At 45.3% G+C, this 12029-nt stretch overlaps 1 protein-coding gene across 3 annotated transcripts in view; it reads right to left on the bottom strand.

Moving 5' to 3' along the window:
• Window positions 1-12029, bottom strand: part of LOC137641667 (uncharacterized) — a 129549-nt gene that overhangs the window by 15811 nt on the left and 101709 nt on the right. For all 3 annotated transcript variants that reach the window (XM_068374444.1, XM_068374443.1, XM_068374442.1), the window contains exon 6: window positions 7194-7377. In XM_068374444.1, coding sequence (XP_068230545.1) covers window positions 7194-7377 — 184 coding nt within the window. The remainder of the gene's footprint in view (window positions 1-7193; window positions 7378-12029) is intronic.

Below are 12029 nucleotides of genomic sequence, written 5' to 3'. Positions count from 1 at the left end.
CCATTATACTTCGCAGAGATCTATTTTGCTTAAAGGCCACGGAAGTTGCGACAGCTCTAACTTCGTGTGTCCTCACCTTAAGCAATGCTTGGTCATCCTCACTCAGATGTGAATGAGCTTCTCGTATTAACAGTCTGATAAAGTAGGATAAAGCATTCTTTGACATAGGCAAAGATGGTTTCTTAACTGAACACCATAAAGCTTCAGATTGGCCTCGTAAAGGTTTAGTTCGCTTTAAATAGAACTTAAGAGCTCTCACAGGGCATAAGACTCTTTCTAGTTCATTGCCTACCATATTCGATAAGCTGGGAATATCGAACGATTTCGGCCAAGGTCGAGAAGGCAGCTCATTTTTGGCTAGAAAACCAAGTTGTAGCGAACATGTAGCTTTTTCTGACGAAAATCCGATGTTCTTGCTGAAGGCATGAATCTCACTGACTCTTTTAGCTGTGGCTAAGCATACCAGGAAAAGTGTCTTTAAAGTGAGATCTTTCAGGGAGGCTGATTGTAGCGGTTCAAACCTGTCTGACATGAGGAATCTTAGTACCACGTCTAAATTCCAACCAGGTGTAACCAAACGACGCTCCTTCGTGGTCTCAAAAGACTTAAGGAGGTCCTGAAGATCTTTATTGTTGGAAAGATCTAAGCCTCTATGCCGGAAGACCGATGCCAACATGCTTCTGTAGCCCTTGATGGTGGGAGCTGAAAGGGATCGTCCTTTTCTCAGGTATAAGAGAAAGTCAGCTATTTGAGCTACAGAGGTACTGGTCGAGGATACAGAGACTGACTTGCACCAGTTTCGGAAGACTTCCCACTTTGATTGGTAGACTCTAAGGGTGGATGTTCTCCTTGCTCTAGCAATCGCACTGGCTGCCTCCTTCGAAAAGCCTCTAGCTCTCGATAGTCTTTCGATAGTCTGAAGGCAGTCAGACGAAGAGCGTGGAGGCTTTGGTGTACCTTCTTTACGTGTGGCTGACGTAGAAGGTCCACCCTTAGAGGAAGACTTCTGGGAACATCTACTAGCCATCGAAGTACCTCGGTGAACCATTCTCTCGCGGGCCAGAGGGGAGCAACTAGCGTCAACCTTGTCCCTTCGTGAGAGGCGAACTTCTGCAGTACCTTGTTGACAATCTTGAACGGTGGGAATGCATATAGATCTAGATGTGACCAATCTAGGAGAAAGGCATCTATATGTATTGCTGCTGGGTCTGGGACTGGTGAGCAATATATTGGGAGCCTCTTGGTCATCGAGGTTGCAAAGAGATCTATGGTTGGTTGGCCCCAAGTGGCCCACAGTCTCTTGCATACATCCTTGTGGAGGGTCCATTCTGTTGGAATTACTTGCCCTTTCCGACTGAGACAATCTGCCATGACATTCAAGTTGCCTTGGATGAACCTCGTTACTAGTGTTATGTCTAGACCTTTTGACCAGATGAGCAGGTCCCTTGCGATCTCGTACAACGTCAGTGAGTGGGTCCCTCCTTGCTTGGAAATGTACGCCAAGGCAGTGGTGTTGTCCGAGTTCACTTCCACCACTTTGCCTCGAAGGAGAGACCTGAAGCTTTTCAAGGCCAGATGTACTGCCAGCAGCTCCTTGCAGTTGATATGCATGATCCTTTGACTCGAGTTCCACAGTCCTGAACATTCCCGACCGTCTAATGTCGCGCCCCAGCCTACGTCCGATGCGTCCGAGAAGAGAACGTGGTTGGGAGTCTGAACAGCCAGGGGAAGACCCTCTCTGAGGTTGATACTGTCCTTCCACCAAGTCAGACAAGACTTCATCTTTTCGGAAATGGGAATCGAGACCGCTTCTAGCGTCTTGTCCTTTTTCCAGTGAAAAGCTAGATGGTATTGAAGAGGACGGAGGTGTAGTCTTCCTAATGACACAAAAAGTTCCAGGGATGATAGCGTCCCTACCAGACTCATCCACGGCCTGACTGAGCAGTGTTCCTTCTTCAGCCTGTTCTGGATGCATAACTGGGCTTGGCTTATTCTGGGGGCCGACGGAAAAGCCCGAAAAGCTAGACTGTGAATCTCCATCCCTAAATACACAATAGTTTGGGATGGGACCAGTTGCGACTTTTCCATATTGACAAGGAGACCCAATTCCTTGGTCAGATCTAGAGTCCACTTTAGATCCTTCAGACAGCGACGACTGGAAGATGCTCTGAGAAGCAAGTCGTCCAAATAGAGGGAGGCTCGGATGTCCGTTAAATGGAGGAATTTGGCTACATTCCTCATCAGCCTCGTAAACACAAGAGGAGCTGTGCTTAGGCCAAAGCACAGGGCCTGAAACTGGTAGACCACCTTTTCGAAAATGAATCTCAGAAAAGGTTGGAAGTCCGGGTGGATGGGGACGTGGAAGTAGGCGTCCCTTAGGTCTAATGAGACCATCTAGTCTTCCCTTCTGACCGCTGCTAAGACTGACTTTGTGGTCTCCATGGAGAACGTCTGCTTTGTGACAAAGACATTCAGAGCACTGACGTCTAGCACCGGCCTCCACCCTCCTGTCTTCTTTGAAACCAAGAAGAGGCGGTTGTAGAATCCCGGAGATTGAAGGTCCGAGACTTTGACCACCGCTCCCTTCTCTAGTAAAAGAGACACTTCCCGTTTCAAGGCTCGTCTCTTGTCTTCCTCTCTGTACCTGGGAGAGAGATCGATGGGAGACGTTGCTAGAGGGGGTTTTCGTACAAACGGGATCTTGTACCCCTCTCTGAGCAACTTCACAGATTGTGCATCTGCACCTCTCTTCTCCCAGTTCAGCCAGAAGTTCTTGAGTCTGGCTCCTACTGCTGTCTGAAGATGATGGCAGTCAGACTCTGCCCTTAAAGGACTTGGATCCTTTCTTCTTTCCTCGTTTCCCTTCGGCACGAGCACCTCCTCTGCTGGAGGCTCTGCCACGAAAGGGCGGAATAAAACGGGACGCTGGAGTGTCCATCCTTGGTCTAGCTGACAAGGTAGGCAAAGGGGGAGCTTTGCGAGCTGAGGACGCAACAAGATCGTGAGTGTCCTTCTGCACTAACGAAGCGGCTATTTCCTTAATCAGGACTTCTGGAAAAAGGCACTTGGAAAGAGGAGCAAAGAGAAGCTCAGATCTCTGGCACGGCGTAACTCCAGCAGAAAGGAATGAGCAGAGATTTTCTCGCTTTTTTAGGACTCCGGACACAAATGATGCAGCAAGCTCATTAGACCCATCACGTACGGCCTTGTCCATGCAGGACATAATGAGCAAGGAAGTCTCTTTATCTGTCGAAGAGATCTTCCTGCTTAGGGCTCCTAGACACCAGTCTAAGAAGTTAAAAACTTCGAAGGCCCTAAAGATACCTTTCAAAAGGTGGTCCAGGTCCGAAGATGACCAACATATCTTTGAGCGTCTCATGGCAAGGCGGCGGGGAGAGTCTACAAGACTTGAGAAGTCGCCCTGGGCAGAGGCAGGAACTCCCAAGCCGAGAACTTCTCCCGTGGCATACCAGACGCTCGATCTAGAAGAGAGTCTAGCAGGGGGAAAAGCAAAGGCTGTCTTCCCTAAACTCTTCTTGGACTGCAACCATTCTCCTATCACCCGCAAAGCTCTCTTGGACGAGCGTGCGAGGACGAGTCTAGTAAAGGCAGGAGTGGTAGACGGCATGCCTAAAACAAACTCTGAAGGCGGAGAACGAGGAGCCACAGAAACAAACTGGTCAGGAAACAGCTCTTTGAAAATGGCCAAAACTTTTCTAAAGTCCAAAGAGGGTTGAGTAGACTTAGGCTCGTCCAATTCTGATTGTGGTTCATCTATATGTGCAGCAACATCATCATCAGAAAGTTCCTCATCCGACAACTGATGAGGAAACGGCAACGGAGTGGGTAACGGCTGGTTCGCTGAGTCCGGTCGCACTGGTGCATGCGTGACTGAGCCGGACGCAACGTCATGGAACTGCTGCCCAGTCTGTGAGCTGGCAACAACCATGGTAGCGCGGGGACGCACAGCGTCTACTCCAGACTGTCTAGACTGATGTGGGTGCGCAGTGGAAACCACACTGGGTTGCGGAGGTTGACGCACCGCGTCAAAACAAAGCAACTCGGACGGTTGTGGAACATCCAGAACGTCAACGGCAACCTCCGTGCGTCGCTTAACGTCAACATGCGGCTGGCAGATCAAACTGGAACGCATGGGTGGAGGAACTCTCTCAACTGGTGTGCGTGAGAAGGTTACCTCAGCGTCCACCGGACGCACAACCGATCGCGTGGAGGGTTGTAGGCTAGGTACTGCACTAGCTGGTACGGCAGCAACCTTCTCCGCACGAAAGTCCTGCATCAGAGACGTAAGTTTAGACTGCATGTCTTGCAGTAGAGACCACTTAGGGTCTACGGGAGCAGGTGCGGCGACAGACGGTGTTACAGTCTGAAGCGGTACCGCTTTGCCTCTCTTAGGCGGTGAGCAGTCATCGGATGACGGCAACGAGTCCGAACTGACCCAGTGGCTACAACCGGGCCGTTGGACTTGTGCTGAAGGGACCGATTTACGTTTTAACGGTCGCGAGACCTTGGTCCAAAGTTTCTTGCGAGAAACACCTTCAGAAGACGAGGTATAAATGGGCTCTCTCGTCTTAGTTAGGTAGGAGCGATCTTGGGTAGATACGCCCGACACCACGGAGGGAACGTCTGTTCGCTGATTAAAGCCTCTCGAACCCATGCGTCGTACGACATTGCTTCTCCCCTGGACTTGGGAGCTTGCAAGAGGTCCCGGACTAGGAGGACGACAGGCACGAACAGACGAACCCTCAAGCGCAACACTGTCCACAACACTATCACTTGGCACTTTAGCACTTCCCACTGCACTTTGGCACTTAAGCTCCTTCACATCCGCCATGAGCTGATTACGGTCACTAGCAAGGGACTCAACTCTCTCACCCAGTCTCACCCAGAGCCTGGATGGCACGCATCATATCAGCCATCGATGGTTCCTGAGTGCCAGGAGGGGGGTTAGGAGCAACCACTACAGGGGAAGGAATAGGTTGTGGGGCATGAGGAGAGGATACATCAATAGAACGAGAAGAACTTCTCCTAACTCTATCTCTCTCTAGCCTACGTGTGTACTTTTGAAATTCGATAAAATCGAATTCCGAAAGACCAACGCACTCCTCACACCGATCTTCCAATTGACAGGTTTTATCCCGACAATTGGAACAAACAGTGTGAGGGTCGATAGAGGCCTTCGGAAGACGCCTAGAACAGTCCCTAGCATTGCATTTCCTAAATTTGGGGACTTGTGAAGGGTCAGCCATTTTGAATTGGTCAAGGGAAATTCCAAAAAACGATCAAAAAGTCATCAACAAAGAATCCGTTATCAAAAAGAGTTCAAGGATTTGTGTGAAGAGAAACCCTGCACAGCGAAAGCTCAAAACTAGAATATAGTACTTCACCAATTAGATGTGAAAAACTCCAGTTTAGCAACAGCGAGTAAAGTACGTCTTGCCGACACGGCGACAGAGAGAAAATTGAGTCTTTGTTTACATTGAGAACTGGGTATCTGGTCGACAGATGGCGCTGTTGGGCACACCCGCAACCTGTGTAGCGATCGCTGGCGAGTTTTTACCGTAGAGTTGTCTGTCGAGCAACAGAGTTGCAGCTATATAATCACCGGCTAAGTTAAATATTGAAAATTCCTTTATAATCCTTGATAAGAATGAGGAGCAACTCTGATGATCTATCACAACCTCTCGGAAAGGGGGAAAAGTAACTGGCCAGTCAACGGTGCCGTTCACTTTCGGGCTTTACCCTTATAGAGAACTTCAAATGGAGTGTCCTACAAATGCCTCCTGTTCTTAGCTCTTACTATTTCTTGACGAGGCATTTGTTCTTATGGGGAAAGCCCACCCGCCTGATGGTCGCACGCATATGGCAGCCACACTTTTTGGTTGAGCGTTCTTGAAATCTTGTCATTCACAAGTGGACACTCACTTGCCTTTGTTTCACGCTCTCTGGGGTAGTGTACCATCACTGCATGCCTCTTGGAGATTTGTAACAATATCTTTCAAAACAGAAGCACGAAAAGATATAGGGGCACACAACGAGGGTATAGCCAGAAAAACTGATTAAAGCCCTCCCAGAGGAGTAGACAGAGAACTCTGTCATTGGAGTCAACACTCATGGGTGGCAAAGACTGCAATGGCACAGGGCACTTTTCATCCAAAACTCAGGGAGCTTCGCCCAGAGCAAGCTCAACAGCTAGGATTTCCAAAACCAAAGACCGGAGTTCATGCGCAAGGGAACTTGTTTCTCTAGGGGAAGCGGGCAGGGAAGCTTGTCCTTCATTCCAAAAGTCATCTGTCTTCTTCAGATTACTCTCTGAAGTGTTAACCAAAGAGGGGCTAGAGCAAAAAGTTTCGTGGTGGGAAGCCAGGACCTTGCAGACTTTCCCGACCTTGAGGACAAACCCAAAGGAGAATGATCATGCTTGGATCTCTGCTTCCACCTACTCCGAAATCTCCCCCACTGGAGGGACAACCACTCCCTGCTTACATCAAAATGGGAGACTGAAGTGCAACGTTGCCATTTACATGTCTGACACAAAAGATGAGGATCAACCTCAAAGCTTACTTATAAAAGTGCCAGCTTCAATCACACAGCCCTGAACACATCTACATTCTGTGAAGTTCATTCACATTCATACTGAAATGAGAAAATTCGAAAAAATTCTGGCCAGTTGGAGAGTATTGAGAACACGTATGTGTAGCTCGACGGCCAGAATCAGATTGGAGCGTTGTCAGACCCATATGACCAGTGGATACTGAATGGCAGTTGCCAGAACCTCAATAACCTTTCATTGGTCATTTCCAGCTTTTGCCAGTATTTTACCCCTACTAAAGGATGAAGGTTTGTAACCACATAGGAACAAATTAAAGTTAGGAAAAGCTAGTGAGATGTCAATTGTTCCAACCATTCAGTATTGATGGAATCTTACTGGGACATTTATAGCAACAAAAACATTCATGCCTTTTCCCTAACATTTGTCTCTCATAGCTACCCCTGTACCAAAGTATCGAACTGTAGTGTATACAGAAAATCATACCTTTGTAATTTTATTGTTTATCAATGTTATTCAATATTCTATTATCAAAGGTTGATTAACATTAGACTTCAGAACATCTTAAAAACAAAATTATATTTTCCAAGAGAATAACTGAGCACTATGTTAATAACCAACATACCCTTTGTCCAGTCCTTTCATCAAGATTTTGATTCCCTTCACCATGATTCTGAGTATTTATCGTGTTGTTTGAAACATTATTTCTATTTTTCACAGCTAGATCCTCCTCTCTTCCCATATCCCTATGTGGACATGCACAACATTTCACATCCAAAACCTGTCGGCCGATCAATCTTCCTGTATTACTGAAAAGTAAACAAACTTTAAATATATTTATTCTCAAAACATCAAAACTTTGTAATTTTACTAATACCCATGCATATCCAACAATGGCAATGTTTAGCAACCATTTTTTCTTATGGTGACCCTAAATAAAAAGAGTAGTGGTGGCCTGGTGGTAGCGTCCTTGCCTGGTGGTAGCGTCCTTGCCTGGTGATAGCAAGATTGGGGTTAGTCCCGCTCATACTCGTTACTTCCCATGGTCTCTGCAACCTCACCATCCTTGTGAACTAAGGGAAACCTATAGGTCTATCTGCTCAGTAGTCCTGAGTCATCAGCAGCCATTGCCTGTTCCTCCTAGGTCCTAGCTTGGGTGGAGTGTGGTCTTGGGCGCTGATCATATGTAATATGGTCAGTCTCTAGGGCATTGTCCTGCTTTATATGGCAATGTCACTGTCCCTTGCCTCTGCCATTCATGAGCAGCCTTTAACCTTTTAAGTGGAACAACCAAGGGCCACATTCAAATTGACTGCAGCAAATTATAAAACCTTATTTAATTAATTTTTTCAGTGGCCTCCTTAGGTGGTTTTCAAAATGGGTTTTATATTCATTACCTGACTACAACGCAGTATTCTTCAAAAGTTAGCCTTTCTTTAATATTGATTTATTATAAACTTAATGAAAAAATAAGTTGCCAAATAATGCAATTACATAGATTTCAGAAATACTGCATCTTAGCGATATAGTTACAATTACCTCAATACAGTACCTTATATGCTAAGACCAATCAACACACTTCAAGGGAAAAAAACAACTCACACTCACTTGGCATAAAAACAATTAGAATAGCGCCAACGTTATCCCTGCGCGTCGTAAGAGGCGACTAAAAGGGACGGGACGGGGGGGCTGGGAACCCCCTCTCTTGTATATAATCCTGCGAGACGTCAACAAAGAGATGGAGCTGGTGGGAGAGTGACTGCTCCCCGCACTCTAGTTTTGGGGTGTTTGAATGTGCGTGGATGTAGTACGATAGAGAGTAAAAGATGTGAGATTGGAAGTATGTTTAGGAATAAAAGGATGGATGTATTGGCCTTGTGTGAGACAAAGATGAAAGGAAAGGGTGAAGTGATGTTTGGTGAAATATCTGGTAGAGTGTCTGGGATTGAAAGGGGAAGAGCGAGAGAGGGTGTGGCTTTATTGCCAAGGTTTGGGTGGATGGATGGAGTGAAGCAAGCTCTGGGTGATAGGAGGATAGATGTGAGAGAGGCAAGAGAGCGTGCTAGAAATAGGAATGAATGGCGAGCGATAGTGACACAGTTCCAGTAGGCCCTGCTGCTTCCTCCGGTGCCTTAGATGACCGCGGAGGTAGCAGCAGTAGGGGATTCAGCATTATGAAGCTTCATCTGTGGTGGATAACGGGGGAGGGTGGGCTGTGGCACCCTACCAGTACCAGCTGAACTCGGTTGAGTCCTTTGTCAGGCTGGGATGAATGTAGAGATTAGAGGTCCCCTTTTTGTTTTGTTTCATTTGTTGATGTCGGCTACCCCCCCAAAATTGGGGGAAGTGCCTTGGTATATGTATGTATTCTTCATAACTAAAACTTTGAGTGCTTTCATAAGAGTATAATTTTGCCAAAGCTGTTAACTCTGCATTTAAATATACTGTATAATAATGAGGTTTTGGTAGTTACTGGTAAGCCATTGACCTTCATGTGAATCGTGGGGTGGTTAATGTGGGAAGTATAACTTTGAGGACTTGAGATCGTATTAGGTAAATAAAAATTACCTTTACATGTTTGTGATTTATTTCTTCATGGATACAGTACAAACCCTTGACCTTCAATAGTAGATATCCTTCAAGGGAGGAAGTACATATAACCAAACTCGCTAGTTTAAAATCCAGGATGTTGAACACTCGGACTTGAAAAGGAGCAAAAGTGTTGACTCAAATACACCCCCTATCAACCTGAGAAAATATTCTCATGTGATAGGCTAGGTTTCTGTTTTACACAGGTCAAGGATGAAATTATCATTATTGGACACATGGTCTGAAATGTACGCATATTAAAAGTGAGGAATTTACATTTCTATCCATTCTCCCCATAGCAAGAATAGGGGGACATTCTATCTACACAATAGAATAGCTTACTGCAGAGGTTGGCAACCTGAGGGCAGAAATAAACCACAGAATACAAGCAGGATGGATGAATTGGAAAAAAGTGCGTGGAGTACTATGGGACAGGAAAATAGGGGTTAAGTTGAAAGGTAAAGTACACAGGACAGTTGTGAGACCGGCAATGATGTATGGAGCGGAGACGTGGGCAATAAAGAAGACAGAAGAGAAGATGGATGTGGCAGAGATAAGAATGTTGAGATGGATGTGTGGGGTGACAAGAAGAGATAAGATACAGAATGACGTAATTAGGGGTACCACAGGAGTTAGAAAACTATCAAATAAGATCCAAGAAAGCAGACTGAGGTGGTATGGTCATGTCATGAGAGGAGATGAACAGTATATTGGGAGGAGAGTGATGGAAACGGCGGTACAGGGAACGAGAAGGAGAGGGAGACCAAAGCGAAGGTGGGTGGACTGTATCAAGGATGACCTTCGTGATGAGGTGTGGGACAGAGGTAGATGGAGAAAGCTGACCAGAAACATCGACCACACATAAAAGTGGGAAAAGATGTAGACAAAGAAAAAGACTGCATCAGAGTCCATTCCAGAACATCAATTCTGTTATTATTATTAGGCAAGATACAACCCTAGTTAGAAAGGCAGGATGATATGAGCACAAGGGATCCAACAGGATAAATAGCCTAGTAGGGAAAGGAAATAGGGAAACAATAGTATGCCCGAGTGTAAGCTCAAGCAAGAGAACCAACCTGAGACAGTGGAAGACCATGGTACAGAGGCTATGGCACTACCCAAGAATAGAGAACTACAGTTTGATTTTGAAACGTCCTCTATATAAGTTGCTTACCATGGCTACAGTCTCTTCTACTCTTACAAATGGAAAATTAGCAACTGAACAATTCAAGTGCTGTAGTTAACTACTTGGCCGAAGAAGAACTTTTCAGTTATCTAAAAGAGAATGTGTAAAGAATGGGTCAGTCTCCAGCATTCATTAAGAATAGGCCAGTCTCCAGTATTCATAAATATGAGACTACAGTATTCAGAGTAACTGTAAGCAAAGGAAAAATAAGCTGTCACCCTAGAGGGATCCAATGTAGTATTAACTGGCTAGTCAAAGGACCCAATAACTTTAGCAGTATTATCTCAATGGGTGGCTGGTGCCTTGGCCAGAGAGTAACACCACGATTGTGGTATCCCAAGGGAGGGTTAAAGAAACATGACAAGGGAGACATTCTCACACTTCCCAAAAGTTGTCCAAACAGCTATCTTGAGACAAGATGGTACACACCAACAACCTTCAATAAGCCTGTGCCTGTGTAGGTTCCTCGGGATTCCCAGGTGATGGTGTATATGCTCTCTTTATCGTTTCTCGAACCATTAAGGAGATTATTTTTGGAGATTTTCTTCTTACACCGGCTCAAACTGACAAACAGGTTTTGAAATTGTGGACTGACTGTTTGGGTTCTCTTCAGGTAGCATTTTAGGACCCTCACAGGACAAAGAAGCAAATCCCTGGGTTACTGGCTCAACCCTAAGGAAAATGGAGGTCTAATACCTTTGAAATCTACAACAGGGTTTTGGGATTTAGCAATAAACTCCAGAAAGAAGATGAATGAGACCTTTTCCCACTCTACAGAATGATCAATATCAGAATAAATGCAATTATTATTCACTACACAGTTCACTCAGGCCATGGTAAGCAAGATCAGTCTTCAATCAGATCTATACTTGATGATTGCCATAATGGTTCATACAGAGCTCTCTTTAGGGACTTTAAAACCCTGGTAACAACCCATGCCAGTGGTTTGAATTCTTAGGGCAAGAATGGTTGCTCAAAGCTCTTCACCAGCATTGACAGCTCCCAGGTTGATGATAAGTCCAGGCCTTTTAAGTTTACAGACTTGGCTTATAATTATACCTAGTGTGACCTCATGTAGAGGTCAAACTTTTGACCAGCAACTCCAGGGCAGTACAGCCAATGACACACGTTAAACGAGGCATTCAGTATCATAAGGGTTTATAAACTTTTTGGCCAATTTTAAACTAATATTTTGTAGAGAAAATAATACAATTTTACGTGGTGCAAACAGAAATGAAAAATTATAACTAAAAGTTGGTCAAAATTGCTGTCAACCACCAGTAACTCTTTGCTAATACGCACTAAGTGATCAACTCCATACTATAGAGAACGAGACCACATAGCAGTCTTAAGTTTCAAAAGGGTTCATCTGTCAGCCAATAAGTGTTCTCTGCTGTTGCCTACGTCAAGGCTTCGCGTACGCGAAATCACATCAGCCGTTTCTTTGTTTATATCCCAAGTTTGTTGTTATCAAACATGTTCTGGAAATGATATTTACCCTCTGAGTGCTTTTCATCTCTTTTGCCAGCCAGTATTATAAATCAAAATGAAGGGGAGTCATGCAGGAAGTGATATTGGTGATCTAAATAAGAAAGGTGTGTAGATCATCTGATAAAGCTAATGAAACTGCAGGAATACATCAATGTGGTCGTCAGTACCAGTATCATTAAGGTATTTAATACACTA

This window comes from Palaemon carinicauda, chromosome 5, assembly GCF_036898095.1.
Source record: "Palaemon carinicauda isolate YSFRI2023 chromosome 5, ASM3689809v2, whole genome shotgun sequence".
NCBI classification, from domain to species: Eukaryota; Metazoa; Arthropoda; class Malacostraca; order Decapoda; family Palaemonidae; genus Palaemon; species Palaemon carinicauda.
Note: the sequence above shows the minus strand (reverse complement) of the source record. Positions and strands in the feature narration are given on the sequence as shown.